This window comes from Anabrus simplex, chromosome 1, assembly GCF_040414725.1.
Source record: "Anabrus simplex isolate iqAnaSimp1 chromosome 1, ASM4041472v1, whole genome shotgun sequence".
In the NCBI taxonomy this organism is placed as follows: domain Eukaryota; kingdom Metazoa; phylum Arthropoda; class Insecta; order Orthoptera; family Tettigoniidae; genus Anabrus; species Anabrus simplex.
In genome coordinates, this window is record NC_090265.1 from 1,146,850,531 (window position 1) to 1,146,875,653 (window position 25,123).

At 38.9% G+C, this 25,123-nt stretch overlaps 1 protein-coding gene across 1 annotated transcript in view; it reads left to right on the forward strand.

Moving 5' to 3' along the window:
* The window catches only part of cac (cacophony), a 778,098-nt gene that overhangs the window by 25,939 nt on the left and 727,036 nt on the right, over positions 1–25,123 (forward strand). The window contains 1 exon segment of the mRNA XM_068225468.1: positions 24,404–24,543. Coding sequence (XP_068081569.1) covers positions 24,404–24,543 — 140 coding nt within the window.

The following is a 25,123-nucleotide window of genomic DNA, read 5'->3' on the forward strand; positions in this document are numbered from 1 at the left end:
ATAATAATAATAATAATAATGAATGCAGGGTATTATACAAATTATTTACAGGTAGGGCCTTCACTTTTCTGAGAAATAATTGAACCTATCTAGATATAATGTTTGTTGTGAATATCCACACGGCTTGTAGCTAAATGAGATAGCCGGGCTGAATGGTTCAGTGGTTCAGATGCTGGCCTTCTGACCCCAACTTGGCAGGTTCAATCCTGAACTCAGTCCGGTGGTATTTGAAGGTGCTCAAATATGTCAGCCTCATGTCAGTAGATTACTGGCACATAAAAGAACTCTTGTGGGACAAAATTCTGGCACCTCAGCATCTCTGAAAACCATCAAAGATAGTTAGTGGTACATTAAAACAATAGTGTTAATTAAATGAGATATGAATTACATGTTGACGATAATTAATTTCTTGATAAAATATTTTAATGCAAGGATGCATTCTTCTGTCTGATTATACATTCTTTGTTAAGGGAATTTGTATGGAGTAACAGTGATACTGATCAATTTCTGTGTATGTAGGCAATGCTTTTCATAGGGTGCTTGCTTTCATGGGCTTAAGTTTGAAATTACAGCCCAATACATCCGTACAGTCGGAAGTAGTCCTGCGAACAGGAGGCAGCCCACCAGTTAATTACCGAAGTTCCACAACTGCTTTTCCTCCGTCGGTAGTACCAGAGATCGCTGGAGGAGTGCTGTAATCGTATTATGCGATTCAGTCAATGGGAGGGACACCTCTTCACAGTGCTAACTTAACCCTGTATGTACCATGAAAACATATATCAAGCATCAGTAGAAAAGTGATAACCTTCTTGCTATAAATTTACGTAGGAATAGACTTACCGAAATTTAACCAGATGCGAGAAAATATACTCTAACCTCTGAAATCAGAGATGCGCTCTGCATATCTTGAGGTGTATCACATTCTTACTTAATTTCAGTGTAGAGTATTAAAATTAACCAGTCTTTTACTTAGACTTTATTTCTAACGAGTTGACAACTGCTATCGACCATGTTATTTACACATTTATTACAAAAACGTGTTCTCTTTCATTTCTTATTTTCTTTACGGAATGGCAGGTGACAGGTATTATTAATAGACTCCAACATCGCCTTCGAATGTCAATGAGAGAGCTCGCAAGTGCACATAGTAAGAAAACGATACCATTCCGAAGATGATAGATCGCATTTTTTGGCAAACGTGTAAGTTTTATTTATTCAAACAGCATCACATAACCTAACTTAACCATACTATATGTATCATAAAAACATATTTCAAGCACCAGTAGAGGAATGATAACCGTCTTGCTATAAATTTACATGATAATAGCCTTTCTGAAATGTAACCAGACAAGAAAAAATATAAACTAACCCCTGAAATAAATGATGCACTCTGCCATATCTTGAGATGTATCACATCTTTGCTGGTGGGATGTAGTGTTTACAGTGCACTATGTCTTCTGATATGGGCTAGAATAAATTTCTTACTTTCATTGACCTGCCTCAGTGTCATCCTTGGCTTTGACAATATGAAAGTGACTGAGGTATGAGCAATGCTAGTAATGCCATTCCCTATGCAGCAAGCCTCTGTTATGAATGGTATGAAAATATTGCTCATAGGGTCGGTTGGTGCATGCATTTCAGTGACCTTGGCAGACTGATATGTGATAGCAACTTCCGGCTCATTGAGGAAAGCAACGGGAAACTACCTAACTCCTCATTTCCCTAGTATGCCTCTTCAGTGACACCTACGCTATCTATGACAGCTGTTGGTGGAGCTATAGAGGATCAAACCAGTCTTCGGGCTGATTACCCAACATACAACATACATCCCATTCTTACTTAATTTTGGTATTTAGCATTAAAATGAAACAATTGTTACTTCAGCCTCTTTTTAACAAGGTAACAACTGCTATCGGATATGTCATTTGAACATTTATTACGAAAACATGTTCTCTTTCATTTTCATTTTTCTTTACGGAGCAGCAGTTGACGGGTTTTACTAATCGACTCCGACATCGCCTTCGAATGTCGACGAGATAGCTCACTATGGATATAGCGAGGAAATTATACAAAAGATGATCGATCGCATGCAGTATAATGGCTGGGTGTATAAATATTGGGTACAGAAAAAAATCGCGCATGCTTAATCGCTCGTAATAATGATGCGTCAGTGATAGGGCTGTCGCTGTAACTGAAGGATAATACATAGTTTAACACATTCACGCCCATCATCTGAGCGGCCTATTTAAATGGCTGGCCCAGCTATTCTAGCTGTTAGTGGCACAGCAAACAACAACGAATTATTTTCACAATAAGTTCTAAACTAAACAAGATATGGAAACAAAATTTTGCACATACCTTAAAGAAGTCCTCTAGTATCTGTGAAAGGTGTGGTAGCTAATGTTATACTTTCAGGTACTGTGGTACTGTGCTTTCTGTCATGTGTCCAGGAGAATCTTCTTCACTGTCGTCAGTTTCACTTAGTTCAGGAATTAGTTCATCATCTGACTCTTCATTGAATAGGATGTTGGCAATTTTGTCAACACTTATATTGTCCCTAAGCACCTTGGTTACACTTTAGAATGTGACAATACACGCGCTTGTGCAATCACGAACCAATTACGCAGCTAGCTTGGCCAACACTAGCCTTTGTTCAGAAATGGAATTAAAAAATGCATTCGAAGGGAAAATCTCCAAGGCCATGTGGTTTCTGATGAGCAGAAGCAGGTAGAAGCATTCATAAGGGTATTACCCTCATCTCTGTCACACAAATTTGTGACAAAAATAAACCAGAGCTGCATAGGAATGGCTACAATTCAAGGTTGTGCGTATCTGGGCTAACTCAGATACGGTCCAGAGCATGGACACACGCTATAGGCAATAACTCGGATACGGGTGTGAATGTGTTAATATAGGAATTTTGAAGGAACAGAAAAAACTGACGTTATGACGGGGTCTCCTTATATCCCATACTTGCTATAGCGGACTTCTACTGTACTTCATTTGTACTCATGACTCTTTATTTTTATTGACTGAGAATATTTTTAGATTTTTTGGACTCAATTCTCTCTTATTCTGCATAAAACATATCAGATATAACAAGATAAAAGCTACCACTTTACTAACTTGTTTGGAACTAAGTAGAGAATCGTAGCAAGAATCTATAAGATTAGATAGATTCAGGAGGTCAAATGGACTGTATCGCTATTGACCTGTCCAAGACATTTGATAGGGTAGATCATAGGAGACTACTGACAAAACTGAGGGCAATTTGATTAGAGAAAAGATTGACTGAAAGGGTGGCTAAATTCCTAAAAAATAGAACTCAGAGAATTTTTTTTTTTCTGTTTGCTTTACGTCGCACCGATACAGATAGGTCTTATGGCAACGATGGGATAGGAAACGCCTAGGAGTGGGAAGGAAACGGCTGTGGCCTTAATTAAGGTACAGCCCCAGCATTTGCCTGGTGTGAAAATGGGAAACCACGGAAAACTATCTTCAGGGCTGCCGACAGTGGGGTTCGAACCTACTTTCTCCCGAATACTGGCCGCACTTAAGCGACTGCAGCTATCCGGCTCGGTACTCGGAGAATTAGGGTAGGTGAAGCATTATCTGATCCAGTAATCATTAAGAGGATGGTTCCTCAAGGTAGTATTATTGGACCTTTAATTTTTTTAATACTGTATTATAAATGATATAGGCCTAAGCACTCAGGCATAGAGCTAACCACTCTACCCCACCAAGTGCTGAGGTTATGGGTAGTGGAAGACCTTACCTTCTACCCTTTTAAGGGCCTTCCTGGCCTTCACAGAGATGACTTTGCTTTTTTATTATAAATGATATGAGTAAAGAACTGGAATCAGAGATAAGGCTTTTTGCAGATTGTGTTTTTCTAATAAATGTTACAGGATTGTGAGCTACTGCAGAAAGATCTCAACAGTGTTGTGAGATTGACAGCAGACAATGGCATGATGGTAAATGGGGTGAGAAGTCAGGTTGAGAGATTCACCAAGAGGAAAAAGTCCTCTCAGTTTTAATTCCTGTGTTGATGGGGTGAAAGTAACAAAAGGAAAATACCTAAGGAGTTAATTGAAGTAAAGAATAAACCAGTTTATTCCAGTGAATTCGGTTTCAGCAAGGACAAGATGACCCTCGTTTCCTGTGTGCCTAAAAGGAACAAGTGTGTACTCTTATTATCAACAATGCATGACTCTCCTTCCATAGACCCAGAAACTTGTGAAGCACGGAAGCCGGAGATGAACAGCTTTTATAACAAGACTAAAGCAGGTGTCGATGTTGTAAACCAGATGAGCCAAAACCACTCAGTTAGCTGTAGATCCAACCGTTGGCCAGTAACAATTTTCTACCTCTTGTTGAACGTAAGGGGCATCAACGCACAAGTAATTGTTCAGGAAAACACAAATATAAAAGTTACTCACCATTCCTTCCTGAAAGACCTTGGAAGGAGTCTATTGGATGACTATCTCAAGAAGAGGGCAACAATCAACACCTTGCCGAAACCTCTTCAGGAAAAAATATAGCATCTAATTGGATCTCAGGAATCAACTGAACCAGTAACCATAAGGATAAGAGAAGGTGCTGCTATTGTCCTAGAGCCAGGGATCGCAAGACTACGAAGCGCTGTGCCAACTGTGGGAAGCCAAGGACCATGTGGTGGAGTCCTGCCCACAGTGTATGTCAGTGAAGTGAAAGTGTGTGTAGGATCTTGTGCTGGGAGTATTGTCCAGAAGGTTTCTCAGTAAGACAAAAAATGTGGCTAAGTGTGTAAATAAGTGTTGAGTATGTATTCTTATATGAAAAGCACATTCATAAATCATATGTAAGTAAGTGTGTCGTGCAGGTGTTTCAATAAACAGCTTATTGATCGACAAATAGTCCGGAAGATTTGTCAGCAAGACAAAAATTTTCCCAAGTATGTAAATAGTGTTTAGTGCAAGCTCTTGAATAAAAAGCTTATTTATAGTTCATAAATATGTTAGTAAGTGTTTAGTGCAGATATTTCAATATTAATCTTACTCATAAAGACAAATATCCAGAAGGTTTCCCTATGAGACAAAGATGTTCCATGATACATAAATAAGTGTTTAGTGCATATTTTTCAATACAAAACTTATTCATAACTCATTGTAAATAAGTGTTTGATGTTCAGCGCACAGTTTTCAATTAAAAGAAGCTTATTCGCGATGACAAATAACGAGTCTAAAATGAAAATAAGTCAATGGCAAAAATTTACTCCACGCAAGTCCTAACGTAAATCATGCAGGTGCGCATCCTCAAGGGTTAAGCGGCCCGAACAAATAGAAATCGCAGGGCAAAAAGTCCGGGCTGTAAGGAGGATGATCGAGTGTAGTCCAGTGTATTTCCTGTAGCTTGGAGACGGTTAGAGCTGCAGTATGGGGCCGCGCATTGTCGTGGAGGAGGATGACCTATCGAATCAGATGGTCTCGTCTTTTGCAGCGATATTGCAACCCTTGCCTTGTTCAACAGCTCGCAGTAGTAAGCAGCACTGATTGTGCATTGCTCATGCCCGTCAATCATCATCAATAATGTCTGTAACCACACGAATATGTTCGTCCATAATGCTGGTCCGAGGACAGTGATCGTGTTGCTGATTTTCCACACGTTCTCGTCCTTCCTTGAACTTTTTATGCCAGGAAAACACACGCGTCCTTGATAATGTTTCATCACTGAACTGTGCAGTTAATCTCTGGCAAATATCCGCCGTTGTAACTCCTTCACAAGCAAGAAATGTTATAATTGTGCGTTGCGCAGTGGAGGGGTGCACCTGTTGCTCCGACATTGTGAGGGTTACTGACAAAACGGCGGGAAATAACTAACAGCACTCTCTCCCCACGCCTAACGGTCCTGCCTAAGAATAGCTGAAACGCGGGGCCAGTCCTACCCACTGTTGATGTTCAGGAACAAAAATCCTGTTTATATTTGATCGACCTTTGTATGTAGAGCAGCCACACGGTTTTGAACAACTAGGTCAGGAAGACAGAGTATTAAAATTGTGAAAAAGTCTTTACGAATTGAAACAGTCCTAATCTATTACATATATATACGAGGGCTATAAATAAAGTAGTGGCTATGTAGTCCAGACACTTGCAGGAGATCAGGCAAGCGCAAACAGGATATGAGAGTGGTAAGGTGGCACTGTTGTTGGTGTGTAGTATGCAGTGATGGGCATACAGTTAGGAGTGTTGTTGCTGTGTGGCACCGTTCTAAAACACTTTCTCAAAAGGTGCTCAGCGTTTATGGATTAAAATCAAGATTGCCCATGGCAAAAATGCATCAGAATATTATCAAGGATTACGTGAAGACTATGGTGAGAATGCATTACCATATAGGACGGTTGCACGTTGGATCAAGGCGTTTTGTGCTGGTCAGAATGAGACTGTGGATTTGCACCGCACAGATCAGCTGTCCATTCCTCAAGATCAGGTTGACATCATGAGTGGTTTCATTTCCATAGACCATCGATGGACTGTCCAGGAATTATCCGTAGAAGTTGGTCTCAGTCATCAAACGGTGTGGTGCATGCTGACGCAATGTCTTAACATGAGGAAAATTGCATCCTGTTGGGTTCTAGATCAACTCACCGATGTACAGAAATGGCACCAGTATGCACTGGCTGGCATCCACCTTGACAGATACTGCAATGAAGGAGATGTATTTCTGTAGCATATTGTCACCATTAATGAGACATGGGCATAAGCCTATGGGCCTGAATGAAAGTGTCAGTCGAATGAATGGCATTACACAGGTTCGCCTCGTCCACAGAAATTTTGACAGGAACCCAGTCGGGTAAAGCTTATGCTGATTGTGACATAGGACTACGAGGGTGTTATTCTTGCGCATGCTGTGCTCGAGGGACAAACCGTCAACAGTGACTACTATTGCCGATTTCTGGAGCGACATCTACGTCCGGTTATGTGGTGCACATGTCCACGTTTATTGGAAGACGTTCTCCCTGTTGTGTTGCATGACAATACACTTCGTGTCGCAAACAGTGGCAAGCTCTTATTGCAACGGTGGCATTGGGAGGTCATGGTACACCCTCCGTACTCACCTGACATAAATCCTAGTGACTTCGACATGTTTCCTTAGTTGAAGGAGCACTTTCTGAGGGTGCCCATTCCCTGATATGGCATCTGTACTGAGCGTAGTAGGGCACTCCATCGCTGTCATCTACAGAGAATGCCTTGCCAATAGTCTGCAACAGCTTCCTGACATTTGGCAATAGGTAATAGACTTTGCAGTTTACTGCATTGAAGGAATTTAGTGCAATTATACTTGTTAGTTCACTAAAAAAATGTGTACAATCAATATTGCCACTATTGAGACTATGGAGTGGGTATGTGGGAAACTGGGAGTGAGTTTTCTAGATCCTAATGGGTGGGTAGGAGACAGGGATCTGCGCCCAGATGGCCTTCACTTAAACCGCAGTGGTACATATAAGTTAGGAAACTTGTTTAGAAGGGTTATAGGTAGGTACATTCAGGGAAACGGGGTGGCCTAGGGAGCGGTGTTAAGCAAACAGGGAACTAGAAATCAAGTAGGGATGACATAAAAATGTAAGTGCTCAATTGTAGAAGCATTGTGAACAAAGGAATCGAATTAAGTAATTTAACAGATATATACTTACCAGATATTGTAATAGGAGTTGAATCATGGCTGAGAAATGATATAATGGATGCAGAAATATTCTCACGGAACTGAAGTGTGTATCGCAGAGATAGGATAGGAATAGTAGGAGGGGGAGTATTCATTCTGGTGAAAGAAGAATTTGTAAGCTACAAAAAAGGTAAGGATGAAAAACATGAATTTCTGCGTGTAAGGCTCATCTCTAAAGATAATAGGCAACTTGATGTCTTTGGAGTGTACAGACCGGGAAAGGGTAGTGTTGACGCTGATTCAGAATTATTTGATAAAATAATCAGCTATGTGGGAAACGATAAGGAAAGGAACATGATAGTAGCAGGTGATCTCAATTTACCAAATGTCAATTGGGAAGGTAATGCGAACGACAGGAAGCATGACCAACAAATGGCAGATAAGTTAATATGGGAAGGGCAGCTGATTCAGAAAGTGATGGAACCAACTACAGGGAAGAATATTTTGGATGTGGTGCTGATAAAACCAGATGACCTCTATAGAGAAACTGTAGTAATAGATGGTATTAGTGATCACAAAGCTGTTTTGTCATAGTTAAAAATAAATGTTAAAAAAAAGGAAGGTATTAAAATTAGGACTATTAGGCAGTACCATATGGCTGATAAAAAAGGCATGAGGGAGTTTTTAAAAAGTAACTATGATCACTGGAAAATGGTAAATAAAAATGTAAACAGACTCTGGGATGGGTTTAAAGCAATTGTTGAGGAATGTGAAAATAGGTTTGTACCTTTAAATGTGGTAAGGAATGGTAAAATTCCACTATAACAGAGAAGTAAAGAGACTAAGAAGGAAGTGCAGGTTGGAACGAAATAGAGTTAGAAATGGTTATGCAAGTAAGGAGAAATTGAAAGAACTTACTAGGAAATTGAATCTAGCAAAGAAGTCAGCTAAGGATAACATGACCGGGCGAGTTGGCCATGCGTGTAGAGGCGCGCGGCTGTGAGCTTGCATCCGGGAGATAGTAGGTTCGAATCCCACTATCGGCAGCCCTGAAAATGGTTTTCCGTGGTTTCCCATTTTCACACCAGGCAAATGCTGGGGCTGTACCTTAATTAAGGCCACGGCCGCTTCCTTCCAACTCCTAGGCCTTTCCTATCCTATCGTCGCCATAAGACCTATCTGTGTCGGTGTGATGTAAAGCCCCTAGCAAAAAAAAAAAAAAAAAAGATAACATGATGGCAAGCATAATTGGTGGTCATCCAAATTTTAGTGAAAAATGGAAGGGTATGTATAGGTACTTTAAGGCAGAAACAGGTTCAAAGAAGGACATTTCAGGAATCATTAACGAACAAGGGGAGTGTGTATGCGAGGATCTTCAAAAGGCAGAAGTATTTAGTCAGCAGTATGTAAAGATTGTTGGTTACAAGGATAATGTCCAGATAGGGGATGTGAGTAATACTAAAGAAGTATTAAAATTTACCTATGATAACAATGACATTTACAGTAAGATATATAATTTGAAAACTAGAAAAGCAGCTGGAATTGATAAGATTTCTGGGGATATACTAAAGGCAATGGGTTGGGATATAGTACCATATCTGAAATATTTAATTATTGTTTGGTTGAAGGAGCTATACCAAATGAATGGAGAGTTGCTATAGTAGCCCCTGTGTGTAAAGGAAAGGGTGATAGACATAAAGCTGAAAATTACAGGCCAGTCAGTTTGACATGCATTGCATGTAAGCTTTGGGAAAGCATTCTTTCTTATATTAGACATGTTTGCAAAATTAATAACTGGTTTGACAAAAGACAGTTTGGATTTAGGAAAGGTTATTCCACTGCAGCTCAGCTTGTAGGATTTCAGCAAGATATAGCAGATATTCTGGATTCAGGAGGCCAAATGGACTGTATTGCGATTGACCTATCTAAGGCATTTGATAGGGTAGATCATGGAAGACTACTGAAAAAAATGAGTGCTATTGGACTGAAAAAAAGTGTGACTGAATGGGGGGCTATATTTCTAGAAAATAGAACCCAGAGAATTAGAATAGGCGAAGCTTTATCTGACCCTGTAATAATTAAGAGGGGAATTCCTCAAGGCAGTATTATTTGACCTTTATGTTTTCTTATATATATCAATGATATGTTTAAAGAAGTGGAATCAGAGATAAGGCTGTTTGCAGATGATGTTATTTTGTAAAGAGTAATAAGTAAGTTACAAGATTGTGAGCTGCTGCAGGGTGACCTCGATAGTGTTTTGAGATGGACGGTAGGCAATGGTATGATGATAAACATGGTTAAAAGTCAGGTTGTGAGTTTCGCAAATAGGAAAAGTCCTCTCAGTTTTAATTACTGTGTTGATGGGGTGAAAGTTCCTTTTGGGGATCATTGTAAGTACCTAGGTGTTAATATAAGGAAAGACCTTCATTGGGGTAATCACATAAATATGATTGTTAATAAAGGGTACAGATATCTGCACATGGTTATGAGGGTATTTAGGGGTTGTAGTAAGAATGTAAAGGAGAGGGCATGTAAGTCTCTGGTAAAACCCCAACTAGAGTATGGTTCCAGTGTATGGGACCCTCACCAGGATTACTTGATTCAAGAACTGGAATAAATCCAAAGAAAAGCAGCTCGATTTGTTCTGGGTGATTTCCGACAAAAGAGTAGTGTTACAAAAATGTTGCAAAGTTTGGGCTGGGAACGAGCTGCTCAAGTAAGTGGTATGTTCCGAGCTGTCAGTGGAGAGATGGTGTGGGAGGACATCAGTAGATGAATAAGTTTGAGTGTTGTCTTTAAAAGTAGGAAAGTTCACAATATGAAGATAAAGTTGGAATTCAAGAGGACAAATTGGGGCAAATATTCGTTTATAGGAAGGGAAGTTAGGGATTGGAATAACTTACCAAGGGAAATGTTCAATAATTTTCCTATTTCTTTGCGATCATTTAAGAAAAGGCTAGGATAACAACAGATAGGGAATCTGCCACCTGCTCAACTGCCCTAAATGCAGAGCAGTAGTGATTGATTGATTTTATTTTCAGCCCTTGTACATGGATGACTTGCTGATAGCTGGTAGATCTTGAGAATTAATGGCAAGGGTTGGTCAAGAACTACTAAAATATTATGACGTGAACTGATAGTCCAGATCTAGAAAACAGTACAGCATACAGAAGGCATTAGGATCTTCCTTTAATTTTGATTTTGCAGAATCCACAAATTTATAAATACGGTAGAAGTCCGTCATAGCGAGAATTCATAACGGCGAAAAATTACTCGCTATAACGGATTGTCGTTATATCAGATTTTTGTATAACAGTCGGAAAACCGTTCATTCACTTGAAAATCGGTATGAAACGGCAATCAGACTGTTCAAAACTTGCGTTTCCGCAGATGATATCCACACTACGGCTTACTTGTTTGTTAGTTTTCGTAATTCGATACTACGTGAAAGTGTATGTTTAATTTCATTCTGAAAAAAATATAGTTCCGTATTTCTCCGAATCCAAGATAAACCCCACTTTTTCCTTCAAAAACTTTAAATCAGGCTCAAAAAGAAGTTTGTAAAATCATACAGGCCTACGCATTTTTAGACGCCGAACATTGACTTTCGTCACGTCGTATTTCTATTTTTTTTTTTTTTTTTTTTTTTTTTTTTTTTTTTTTTTTTGCGGCTGCACAATTAATCTTTATTTCCGCGGGTTTAAGGACCATTAACTTAACATTGGCATCATAATACCGAAGATAACTCGTTGAAAATTTTCCGGCAATACCTATTCCATGCGTCTCTACAATACAACGATCCATCAGGAAATTATTCTTGCTGTCTATAAAACTGTTACTTTTACGCAGCGTCAGATATAACCGGCTACCGCTACACGCACTTCTCGCTTGTCGCGTGCGGCCAAATTTAACGGCTAGTAATGTATAGGCCTAATCGGGAACGTTGAAAATCAACGAACGAGTTCATTGCGCCACGGTATGGCCAACCGCCCTTGCGTTTTTCGTGCACATACCTCACAATTTCATCATCGAGTTCTTTAAAGCGTCCTTGTTCCGGACCACTGAATGCATTTTTCGTACAGTACGCATTTTTTTTAGCTCTTTGTCTTCACGCTAACGCCAAATATTGGCTTTAGTTAGGCCTATGCCGTAATTTCTTGCGGGTGCACAATTATTCTACATTTCCGAGTGTTTAATAAACATTAACTTAAAATGGGCATCATAATATCAACTAGAACCCGTTGAAAATTTGCCGGCAATACCTTTTCCACATATCTTTACAATACGACTATCCATCACGAAAATATTCCTGCTGTCTATAAACCTTAATTTTACTAAGCGTCAAGTTCAATAGACACGTTATGACTCTGCCACTGAGTAGCAATGGCTTTTCTAAGAATACGAAGGGTCGCATGTTTTGATGCCATTCTGCAGATTTGAGAAACACACAGGCACTGTACACTGTACAACCGGTAGCGATGTGTAGTATAGAGACGGTCGTTTATTGTCAATGAGTTCTGTGCGTGTGTGAAAAGAAGCAGCGTGGTTACGGCGGTAGTTGCCAGTGGTATCCATTATCTTACTGTTAGGCCGCGAATGCAACAATCCTTGAGTTTTCGCATGAGATTCTGAGGAGAAAAAACAGATTCTTGGATTCGGAGAAATACGGTATCACTCCAGAGATTTCTGTGGCAAACACCTCAGCTTTCTTCTTCAAACAGCGTCACCTAACCTAACCGTATATGTAGCCTATCATGAAAACATATTTGAAACGCATGTAGAGAAATAACCTCCTCGCAAAAAATTGACATGTAAATAGCCGTAACTAGACGCGAGAAAATATGAAATATCCTCAGAAATCAGTGATTTACTCTGCTATATCTTGAGGTGTATGACATTCTTCCGTAATTTCCGTATATAACACTAAAATTAAGACATCGTTTATTCAGTCTTTATTTTTACGAGTTAACCATCGCCTTTGAATGTCAACGAGAGAGCTCGCAAATGCACAAAGTGAGAAAACTATACCGTACCGATGATGATCGATCGCATTTTGTTGCAAACGTTTCAGTTTTCTTATTCAAACATTGTCACGTATCCTAACTTAACCATACTATACGTATGATGAAAACACATTTCAAGCGCCGGTAGAGAAATTATACTTTTCTCGCTATAAATTTTCATAAGAGCCTTTCCGTAATTTAAGCAGACGCGACAAAATAAAAACTAACCTATGAAATCAATTAAGCACTCTGCCATATCTCGAGGTGTATCCCATTCTTACTTAATTGCAGTATTTAGCCTCAAAATTAAGCGGTCATTTAGTCAGCCTTAATTTTTAACGAGTTAACAACCGTTATCGGACACGTTATTTACGCCTTTATTACGAAAATATGTTCTCTTTCATTTCGAATATTCTTTACGGAACAGCTGTCGACGGATATTACTAATCGACTCCGACATCGGCTTCGAATGTCGACGCGAGAAATCGCTATTGCACATAGCGAGGAAACGATGCCGAAGGTAATCGATCGCATGCAATATCATCGCTGGGGTGCATAAATATCGGTAACGGAAAAAATCGCGCCCGCTTAATCGCTCGTAATAACGGATGCGCCAGTGATAGGGTTCTCGCTGTAACCGAAGGACGATACACAGTTTAATATAGGAATTTTGAAGGGACAGAAAAAGTCGTCGCTATAACGGAGTTCTCGTTATATGCCGTACTCGCTATAGCGGACTTCTACTGTAATATCCTCCAAATATTGGTACTTTTGAGCCTGTCTCCTCATCTGTCGATATCCATGTTCACCAGGTTTGAGTTTGCCTTCCAGAAAATTGATTATATGTCTCAACTTCTGATCTCGCTTCTGAGCTTGTCTGAGGTAACTAAGCTGGTGTAGAAATTCATGGTCTTCCTGAACCAATTCAAGTTGATGAATATCCAGAGTCTGTGTTAGGGTTGCGACTCAAACAGCTGGCTAACAAGTTATTTTTCCCAGAACAGTGCTCTAGTTGGATATTAAAATGCTGCACACCGAGCTCGATAGCTGCAGTCGCTTAAGTGCGGCCGGTATCCAGTATTCGGGAGATAGTAGGTTCGAACCCCACTGTCGGCAGCCCTGAAGATGGTTTTCCATGGTTTCCCATTTTCACACCAGGCAAATGCAGGAGTTGTACCTTAATTAAGGCCACGGCTACTTCCTTCCCATTTCTAGTCCTTTCCTATCCCATCGTCGCCGTAAGACCTATCTGTGTCAGTGCGACGTGAAGCAAAATAGCAAAAAAAAACTGCTGCACAAACAGAGTCCATCGGAATACACGTGGTCTTCATTATAAATGTTAGAGATCGATGATCAGTCCTAACGATTACAGGATATCCACAGATCAGTTTCTGCCAGTATTTTAATGAGTAAACAATAGATAACATATCTAATTCTGTGGCGGAGTAGTGTTTTTCATGTTTACGAAGTTTTCGACTAATAAATGCCAAGTATGGTTTCTTCTCAGGATTTTCAGCCTCCTCCTGGAATAAAATAGCGCTGATTTCAATACCAGACACGTCTGTTTGTAGAATAAATGGTTTCTCGAAGTCAGGATACCCCAGTTTAATATTTTTCAGAAGCATCTCTTTAGTTTTTAAGAAAGCATGATCACACTCGCATTCCAGTACCAACAATTTCCCTTCGTAAGTAAGTCCTGAAGTGGCACAACTGTCTGTGTGTACTGTGGACAGTGGTTCATGAAGAACTGACACATGCCTAAAAATTGCCATACTTGTTTCACCCGTGTCGGTTTCGGAAACTACTAATGGTCTCAATATTGAGTGGGTTAGGCTTTACCCCATCACCATTGATGATGTGTCCCAGAAATAGGATTTCAGACTTACAAAAGTGAGGCTTTGCCAAGTTGACATGAAATCCTGCCCGTAAAAGATTATCCAACAATTTTTCAAGCTTGACCAGGTGTTCATCCAAGGTTTCAGTTGCGAGCAACAGATTGGTAGTGAAGTTCTTTACCTCTTCTGTCAGACATCGTTCAAGTGCTCTAATGAATGCTGCACCAGCATTGCACAAAATTAAAGGTAATCTGCAAAAAATGTGTGTTTGCTGATCGTACATAAATCCGGTGAACAGTCTGGATTTCTTCTCGAGTACGATATGATAATAAGATGACTTGAAGTCTACAGATGAGAAATACTTCATTCCTTTAAATTTCCTGATTATATCTTTATTCATGGGAGCCTGGTCATTCTCTGGAATGAGCATCTCGTTCACAGCACAGGCGTCTAAACATACACGTAGAGAACCGTCAAGCACCATTGTACTTTATAAGTGGTCCCTTGGTCAGTAATAATATTATTTACGATTTTTCTTTCAGTCTGATCCACTGGTTTTTGTTTGTTTTTTATTGAGTTTATGTCCATCCATTTATTCTTCATGACATTTTTTATTTTATTTTGGTCAGTGGATGAATTTGAACTTTTTGTCATTTCATTTCCTACCATTAGGGGGCGATGATCTCGATGTTAGGCCCCTTTAAACAACAAGCATCATCATCATCATCATCATCATCATCATGAGAGAACCGTCGGGTTTAGACACTGTGACCAAAGGCTTGATGAATGGTGTACTAGCCTTCATGATATTGCCATCCCGTTCCATCTCCTCAATGATCTTTCCACCCCTAGAATGAAATTTCTCGGGGATTGGATATGGCTTCTTTTTGTATGGTAGCCAATCTGTCACCAATAATGACTGTTTAAAATAAGGAATCTTGCCTGGTTTAGAGTCTAAAAGGTTCTTGTATTTTAGCAATAAGTCCCGGAGTTGAGTCTGCTCCTGCGCTGACCCTAATGCTTGTTTGACCTTGGTATGGATGAGGTCAAATGGATGTGCATTTCCTTCGCCTCTTCTAAAATGTTATCCATGGCCACATGGATCTCTTCTAAGGCCTCCTGCTCTTCAGATTCCCACGATGATGAGGCGTTTTCCATATGGAAAGTGCACGGGTAATATGCACCGTAAGGGTTAAATGATGCAATTTCCTAAATTGTATCTGATTTGCATTCATATCAGTGGTTGCTTGGTACAACATCAGAAAATCATCCCCAAGAATAATGTTAAATTTAATGTATGACATGGCCAAAAATAGATGTAAGGATTGAGTATTGCCAATTTCTACATCAGGAAATGTCTGTTGCTTGCATGAGACAGTCTTATCTGGTGTGATTCCTTTTATCTTTACATGTGATACTGGGATGATTGATATGTCATGTCTATCTCTTAAATCATTCAGAAATGAAGTAGAAATCACACTGATGGTTGAGCCTGTATCCACTAAGCACTTGGCATTTACATTACAATTTCAAGCTGAAATTATAGATAAAGTAGTTGAAGATTTATAACCTAGCTGCTCATTTTCCTCCAGAATGTCTTCCGATTTGGTCATCCATGAATCTGTCTGTATGAATTTCCATTCTTGACATCCATCAGTGGTAGAAATCCTAGGATTCATCTATCTCCTATTTAGACCGTTTTTTAATAGCACCTTGATTGTTCTCATCACTAATATAGCTTTTTCTTTGCTCATACCTCTTTGCCTCCTGGTAGTGCAGGCTTTCAGCACTTACAATGTCTGGATTCGTGTCTTGTTCCTGAATCATTTGCTTCCACTTTTCTTTTTCTTGAGCGGCCTTTTGTAGGTCTTTGAGATATTGCTCTTGTCTTCTCGCCGGTCTCTCCTCTCCCTTGGTTGGCGGAAGTTCTGCTCCCTTCTCCATTCCTGAGGATAGTTGTCGTATGGCCTTCTTCTAGGATTTCTTCAGGCATATTCCCATGTCTGTCCATTCCTAGTCCTAGAGATAGGCGATCTATTTCGTGGTGAATTCCTTTCTTCCGGATTTCTTATCCACATCCTCCCTTCGTTATTCGGGACTCTTTCTTCCTGCCTAGTCGCAGTTATCTGGTGTATCTGTTCGGGACTCCTAGTAATTCTTGCTGGCTCTTTCGACGTCATGTCCAACTCCCTTAGCATTGCCTCAGCCTGGATAGTGGTCTGCACATTTGATGCAGTCATTATTCATTGAACGTCGATCGGCAGTTCCTACTCTGCTGGAGGTGAATCTAGTTCTCTTAGCTTCCTAAGCTGGCTAGAGAAAAAAATTGGAATATCGGGTTGGCGATGACGAAGCATATTTCCGGGCATAAAACTCGGTTTTGAGATTATGCTGGACATCGGAATTCCAACATTTCTCAAGAAATGCCCTTTTGAACCCCTCAAAATCGTCAAATGAAAATCTGAATGCAACAAACCATGTATGCACAGAATTTTCAAGGTAGCGTTCAGTCACATGAAGCCGTCGCTCTGGAGGGATCTTTGCATCACGGAAATAATCATGAAGTTCATTAATGAAACTTTCAGGCATTATTCCTCGGACGTTATTGAATTTCTTAGGCTGGTCCTCCTGGAGGCTAATTATGTTAACAATCTGTGTCTGCCCTGTAGAGTTCAATTCTTTCAAGCTAGCATTATTCTCCATAAATGGGTTAGTCGTGTTAAAAGGGTTTACCATGTTTTGCCCTTGATTTACCAGAGGTGTCGATGCTTTAATTTCTCCGGACATGTGTTTCTCTAACAAATTCTGCTTTTCGAGTAATGAAGCCTTGACTAAACTTGTCCTTTCGCTCTGTAATTTCAGCACTTTCATCTCTTGTATGAGGTCTTTGATTCCCACGGTGCAGTCCTCAGCCTCGGTTTTTGAATCTACTTTCACCTTCTGTATTTCTTTAACAAGAGTAGTCTTTACTGTTTTGAGATCCTCTTGGCTTGCTTCCAGCGCCTCATAGAAATAGTCAAACCTATCCGCATTATTTGTTTGGGCTACCTTAATTTCAGCAATGATTCCCTTTTCCACTTGCTTTACGCTTTCATAAATTCCATTAAACTTCTTTGCCCATGCAGATTTAGTAGTTGCGATGTCAGAAATATTGTCGTCTATCTTGTCCTCTACATTCTGAAGTTAGCTGGAAAATTTATAATGGCCAATAATGGACCATTTACTCATTTGGGACAAATCATTCTCGTATTTGTTGAGACCATGCATGATATCCTGTCGGACTTGCGATAACCACTCGCTAAATTCATTCGACATTTCAGACATGGATCTTGTGATGTTTTCTTGAATTTTACCCTTCATATTTGCAAAATCATTCTTAACCACGCGAGTTCACTCTGTACTGAAGCTAACTTCCCATTAAATAATGTAATGTCTGCATGAAGTTTCCCAATGCTTTCATTTGTTCGCGTCTGAATTTCTCCGAGTGTTCAAGCGAGTAGCTCTTCCAACCTAGTTTGATAATCACCAGTTTTTGTTCCAAATTAGCCTGACCTTCACTAAGGGTGTCACTGAGGTCTTTGTTCAAACTAGCCTGATTATCACTAAGTTTCTGTTCTAAGTTAGCCTGGCTTACACTAAGATTCGTCAAACTAGCCTGTAAGTTTGCCATAGCCTCCTGGCTCCTACGGTCCATATCATCCAAAAATTGCTGAAGCACTTCCATATCAATAACTTCTTGTAACTAAACGGCGGTTCTAACAATAAGAGAAATCGCGATCGGAACACTGATTTTCAGAGATCAATTCCATTGAATAAGCATGAATAAATAATCTTGTGAGAAGATTAATTTCAACATGATTATTAAATATCTACCTAAATTGAATTGAGGGTTAAACATCGCACGCAAATGTAAAATTTCCTACTCGACATCAAGAATTTAGCTCAGTAGCAACAACACAACCTACACTAACTTTAAACCATTTGCTATGCTAGCCACAAGAATTTGGGCAAATGAATGTCACGAAAATCAGCCTTGAAAAATAAATTGTCGCCGCATCTTGTCAATGTCAAAACACTGCACATTACAAGATTGAGTCCTTGTTTGTAAAAGCCAAATTAACAGCCAGCAAGTAGCTCTTAATTCGAGCCCCACGCTTGGGAAAGCCAAATTAAGCGCCAGCAAGTAGCTGCTAATTCGCCCCATGTTCGGGCAAGCCATATTAACATGCCCCCTATTTCCCGGGTAGGCTCAGCTGGTGAACGAGAGTCCCAGAGGTGGACCGTTTGTTAACTGGCATTGCTTATTTTTAGGGGCAGTTAATAGGACAAGGACTGACGACAATGGAAAAACAAACAATTTTAAAACAATGTTTGACATTTATTTCTAATAGCACTCCTTTAAACAAAAATAAAACAAAATTTTACAAACAAAATCTTGATGTCGTTTTGCATTTCTTCTCATAAGACTGTTTTATAAATTTCTGACTCTCTGACATCGAAGCCTGAAATACACTTGAAATGTAAATAAAAATAAAAATTAGCCTTCGTCTGGCTTGAGGAAAATCAAAATTGTTGAGGATGAACCTCATCTTAACTTCTTTGAACCATAAACTTAACAGAAACTGGCTATCGCGATGACACATTTACTTCTTAAGAAAAATGGAAATTTTACCCTAATTAAATTTTTTTTCAATGATAATAGCACCGTGAAACTCTCACAAATAATATCGAAAGTATTTACATTGTCATTTCATCTTAACTGTGGATAAAGTTTACTGATATTGAAATAATTTCTGACCAAAAACTTGAATAAATTACATTCTCTCAAATATTTTATTTAAAGTAATTGCAAATGATTATGTCAATTTAAGACTTCACATGTGTATTATGACCTTACAGAAGCATTCTTTCCATGAAAATCCTTCAAAATGTGATTGAAAATAATTTAAGACAATATCTAAATGTGTTTTACAAAACTTTGTTCATGCGAGGTTGAAATAGTACGGGCCTATTCAATTTAATAGCACGTCAATATAGAACTTTACTTAAATACACTATAAAATTCACTAAACAACATTAATTCCACAAGAAAAATTAGCACAAATAATGCCGAAATAACCTGAGCTCACCATGGTGAACACACGGTTAGGTCAGAACCACACTTCAATAAAACACAAGAGCAAATATTTCTAACTACTGCATTCATTTCACGTTCACACATATGATACACTAATTTAATTTATACTATTTACAGACAAATCCTAGAATTTAATTTTAGATTCTGATTTTTACCATAATATCCAATCAATTGAATAATCAGATGACAGTATCTGGTAAATCATTACGTTCGACTATCAGTGACATGTGATTGAATATTGGCAATCACTTTTAAACAAAATAGCTTGAGTACTACAACGTCAATCAAATAGAAATTCAGCAGTTTGATACTCAGAAGAACCGGTCAACAATTATCACGCACATCAGTAAGGTTAAACATCAATGTTATCGGACACATGGTCAATGAATCATGATAAATTATTATTATCCCTAAATCTCATAAATATCACTTAACATGTGCTCAAGATTCGCAGAACGCATGGTAACTCAAGATACATGCTTCTCCAAATAATCCACAAATGAATCCTACAGGATCGCCAAATTCCAGGCTCATAATTCATCAACAGAGCACACATTAAATATCTCACAAGAACAGCAAATATTATATATCACTCATGACCGTTAATTTTTTGTTTAACCGGGCCTTTAATTTTATTATTATTATTATTATTATTATTATTATTATTATTATTATTATTATTATTATTATTATTATTATTATTAGTGGTGATTTTTAGTTCTACTATAAATTTGAATTTAACTCTGAATTCGATGATACCATCCCGCTTAAATCCACAGAAATGCATAAGATGAAATGCACACTGAAATTGATCATATAAGACACAATGCAAATTCTGTCCTACAGGACTTCCTAAATCTGGAATTATTTTAATTAAATTATATTTTATCCGAGAGGTCCATTACTTTTAAGTATTAAGTTTAAGCATTTGCATGGAAATTAGAAATAATCTTGGAAGACATTCTACAGCAAGCTATACTAATAGAATCCAGATAACATTCACACTCATTGTACCAACACTACCATGATACCAGAAGAATAAAGTATGAAAATATTGCAAAATTGCACTGATCTAATAGAAATATTAATGCAAATGAAGAGGTTCATACTACTTTTACATAGATGGACAGTAATAATATTACAGAAGTGTACTAAATTTGCGATGGGACTCAATCTCTTCCCAGGTGGTTGAATCTGCTCACATGTTTCAGGTCGTCCGGGTCACTTTCTCCCTCATGTTAGAATGTGCTTACAATTAGCATGGCATGATGACAGCAAAGTCCGTTTCCATAGGTGAATTATTTACTCCTCTTGAAGATAGATGAAGCATCCTGGTGTAGATGGTTATCATGAATTGTAGAGGTCCTCTTTCTTGAGTTTCGATGGTGGCTGAAACTAACACAAACAGTTAGCATGTGTTATCGATCGCCAGGTTGTAATAATCAATAGTCTACACTCGCCCAAAAACCAGTCAAACCACTTTTCTGACTGAGAACACAGCTACTCATAAATAAAACTTTACACTGCACTCCGAATGAAAGAATGTTATTAGCCATTAAGAACACATAATAATGCTTATTATGACCCAAATTTGAAGGGGGCAGTGTGTTTGCATGGATACACCAGGCAAATTGGCCGTGCAGTTCGGGGTGCACAGCTGTGAGCTTGCATCCAAAAGATAGTGGGTTTGAACTCCACTGTTGGCAGCCCTGAAGATGGTTTTCCATTGTTTCTCATTTTTACACTAGGCAAATGCTGGGATTAGACCTTAATTAAGGCCACGGCCACTTCCTTCCCACTCCTAGGCCTTTCATAAAATAAAATTTAAAATGTATGTGTATATACTAGCTGTTACCCACGGCTTCGCTCGCAAGGATTTCGTAAGTTGATGAAAATTAATTGTTCCTCGGTATCGCATTAAGACATTATCTGAAAATCCCTAAAGTATAAAAACTCACCAAAAAATTGTATGTCATTTACACCAGAAACTCTTTGTAAACCATGTTTGTGGCATTGCCTTTTGGGACTAAGATGACTAAGCTACTGGCAGAGCTAAATCTGGAACATGCGACATGGAACTCTACATGTGCGAAACAGTCAAAAAACGGGGTTTCTTCATTTCTAAAGGAGATTACAGATACCAATTTTCATGCCTGTAACATATTAAGTTTATGGGATATACTGTAGATATACTAATTTTAAAAACTGCCCCACTCCTTGGCTGAGAGTTCACCGTTGAGGCCTTCAGTTCACAGAGTTCCGGTTTCGATTCCGGGCTGGTTCGGATATTTTAATCGCGTGTGATTATTCGGATATTTTAATCGCGTGTGATTAATTCTTCTGGCTCGAGGACAAGTTCTTTGTGTTTTTCCCAACACTCTCCTCTTCATATTCACTCAACACACCACATTTCCAACCACAACAGAAATACGCAATAGTAATTACATCCCTACTCATAGGGTTGGCGTCAGAAAGAGTATCCAATCGTAAAACAGCGTCAAATCCACATGTGCGACACAGTTCGCACCTGTGACCCCACAGGTGTGGGAAAACTGGTAGAAGAAAAGAAGATACTCCTTTAAAAATATCACCCTCTTTTTAAAAAATTTTCAACCCCTTAAATGGATTTTCCAGAAAAAGTGCATTCATCTATTTTTCAAAGAGATTCCAAGTACATCCTACCAATTTTAACGTCTGTAACATCTTCCGTTTCTGAGATAAATGTATCCTCATATAAAGAATTCAACTCCTTCCTCACTTCTTTTCAACCCTCACCCCTTAAGTGGATTTTCTGAAAACAAAAATGTGTTCTTTTATTTAAAGGGGATCCAAATACCAAATTGTATGTCTGTAACATGTTAGGTTTTTGTGGTATATTGTAGATAATCTCGCTGCTGTAAGCACACTGGAGCTGATGTCACCATGTTAACAGCAGTTCATTTCTTTATCCGATTCCTAGAGCAGGGGTAGTGTGGTGCCAATATCTCAATAACGGTTGGTTTTAGGGCTTTAAAACATGGTTTTTAGGCCCATAGGGCTTACCGAGTTTTGTTCTTTGTGTCAAGGGGCTTAAATAGAGCTTTGTCTCATCCTTGTACGACAAATTCGATATTTCACCTATATTAGCTTAGTATTTTTTTTATCTCCCCATGTCGCTCCCCCCCACCCCCTCGAATTGTTTTGAAAATAAAATGTAGCCTATAGCACTCAGGGATAATGTATCCTTCTATTAGTGAAAGAATTTTTAGAATCAGTCCAGTTGTTCCTGAGATTAGCCATTACATACAAACAAACTTTACCTCTTTGTATATTAGTATGGATTATTACTATTTGTTTGTTCGCTCAACTGTTACGCATGGCCATGAACCTACTACGCTGGTGTAGCAGGGGGAGTGGTGTTACTCCCACGTGGCGCATCCCAGGTGGCGGATAGGGGGGTCCAAACCGGCTTGCTGGCAGACTTGAGAGAAATAAAATACCTCTCGTGGACCAAACACACAACCCCTGTTGGTGGAGGACGCAGTCGAAGAATTCACCCACGGTATCCCCTGCCTGACGTAAGAGGTGACTAAAAGGGGCAACCAAGGGATGATCAAATTAGAACCATGACACTACTGTGATTAGTACCACAATGCGGGGAACACCATGGGTCACTTTTACTTGCGTGTAGTACGAAATACGTTTGTTGGGTACAAAATAGGTTTGTGATTAGTAGCATATGAGAGCGTGACGGCTTTTACAGTACCTGTGATTAGCAGCACTATATGAGCGACACCATGGGATGTGAGAACCCATGGTTCTGACTTGCCTATGATTAGTACCCACTATATGAGGAACACCACGGGATAGTATGAGTCCCTGTGGTTAGTACACTCTATATGATGAACACCATAGGTTTACGTTGCCTGTAAATGGCGCCGCAATGTGCGAAACACCACAGGTCTGTAATACATGTGCGAATTTCATTACCTGTGAATCGTACCATAATGTGTGGAATACCGCGAGTCTACGCTACTTTTGATTAGTACCGCAACATGACAAATACCATGGTTCTACTTTCCTAGCGATAAGTACCATTGTGAGGGGCCACTGGCTTGGATTTTGGACCCTTTTCGACTACAAGTGTCATCGATTCAGTATTGTGTTATAGAAGCAGTCACTTGGTCAGTAATACTATTGTTCTACGCCAGCTTCTGTGCATGTGAGGCACTGTGGGTCGGTTCCACTGATCGTTTTAAATTCATATCCATCCATTCATTCTTCATCCTCACGTTTTGAATTGTGATCAGTGGATATTTTTGGGCTTTTGATTTGTCATTTCATTTTGTCTCATTTTGTACCATTAGGGGCGGATGACCTATATATATATTTTTTTTTTTGCTAGGGGCTTTACGTCGCACCGACACAGATAGGTCTTATGGCGATGAAACCTAGATGTTAGCCCCTTTAAACAACAAACATCATCATCATGTTACACATGGTTCTTGGACTAGGATGTGACTGTAGGAACCCCGAATATAAAGCACCAAGCTGACAGACAAGTTAAAAACTACTGGTACTTTCATAATATTTTGATGTAATTTTAAATTTTAAACCAAGACATTTTCTAAGCCAGTCAGTGCATACAAAACAGACCTCTAATGTTTTGTTTCTGTAGATATCTTTCTCCTTTCAGTTCCATTCTACACATTTCAATAGCCAGAATACATAGGTATATTTAAAATAATGGTAAAACCTGTTGCATCCTTCTCTATCAAACAACTGCTCTAAATGATCTTTATTGTTTTCAGGAAAAAACGGAGACCTATTTCCTTGCTATATTCTGTGTAGAAGCATCCCTCAAGATCTTAGCACTAGGTTTTGTACTTCACCCCCGGTCATATCTGCGCAATATTTGGAACATGATGGATTTCGTTGTAGTTGTCACAGGGTAAGTACAGTGCATCTTTTCATTATAATTTTGTTATTTACTGATGTGTGGTGATATTGGACTCATATTCATTTTGTTTTACTTACATTTGCTATTATTACTGCGCATTGTAACTTTATTATTTAAAATAAACAAAATATTTATAAAAATCTTCAAGAAGATTGGGATCAGTCGTAAACCAGGCTACATTGCTTAAGGGAATAAGAAGATAAAATTTAATGACGATATTTCAGTACTTTGTAGCTTTGAGATAAAAGGGATTTTGCATGCCTATACTTTTGAAAATCATTAGGCGAAGTTTAAGTAGTTCTGTTCACTTTAAAAACTGTGGATGAACAATGGCCTAGGATTTTCTTTTGGGAATATTCAGTAAACTAATTTGAATGTATGAATAAGTTACATAGGTAAGATTTCAATGTATTTCTTGGTGTGTCACCTTCCCAAACTTTTTCTAATTAAATATTCAAATTAAACATTCTTTCATATAGAAATGTACTTCTTCATAACCAGATAGATACAAGTTATCTTCTTTCACACTACTTTTTAAGGCCATCTATTTATATGAATTCATTTCAAGAGG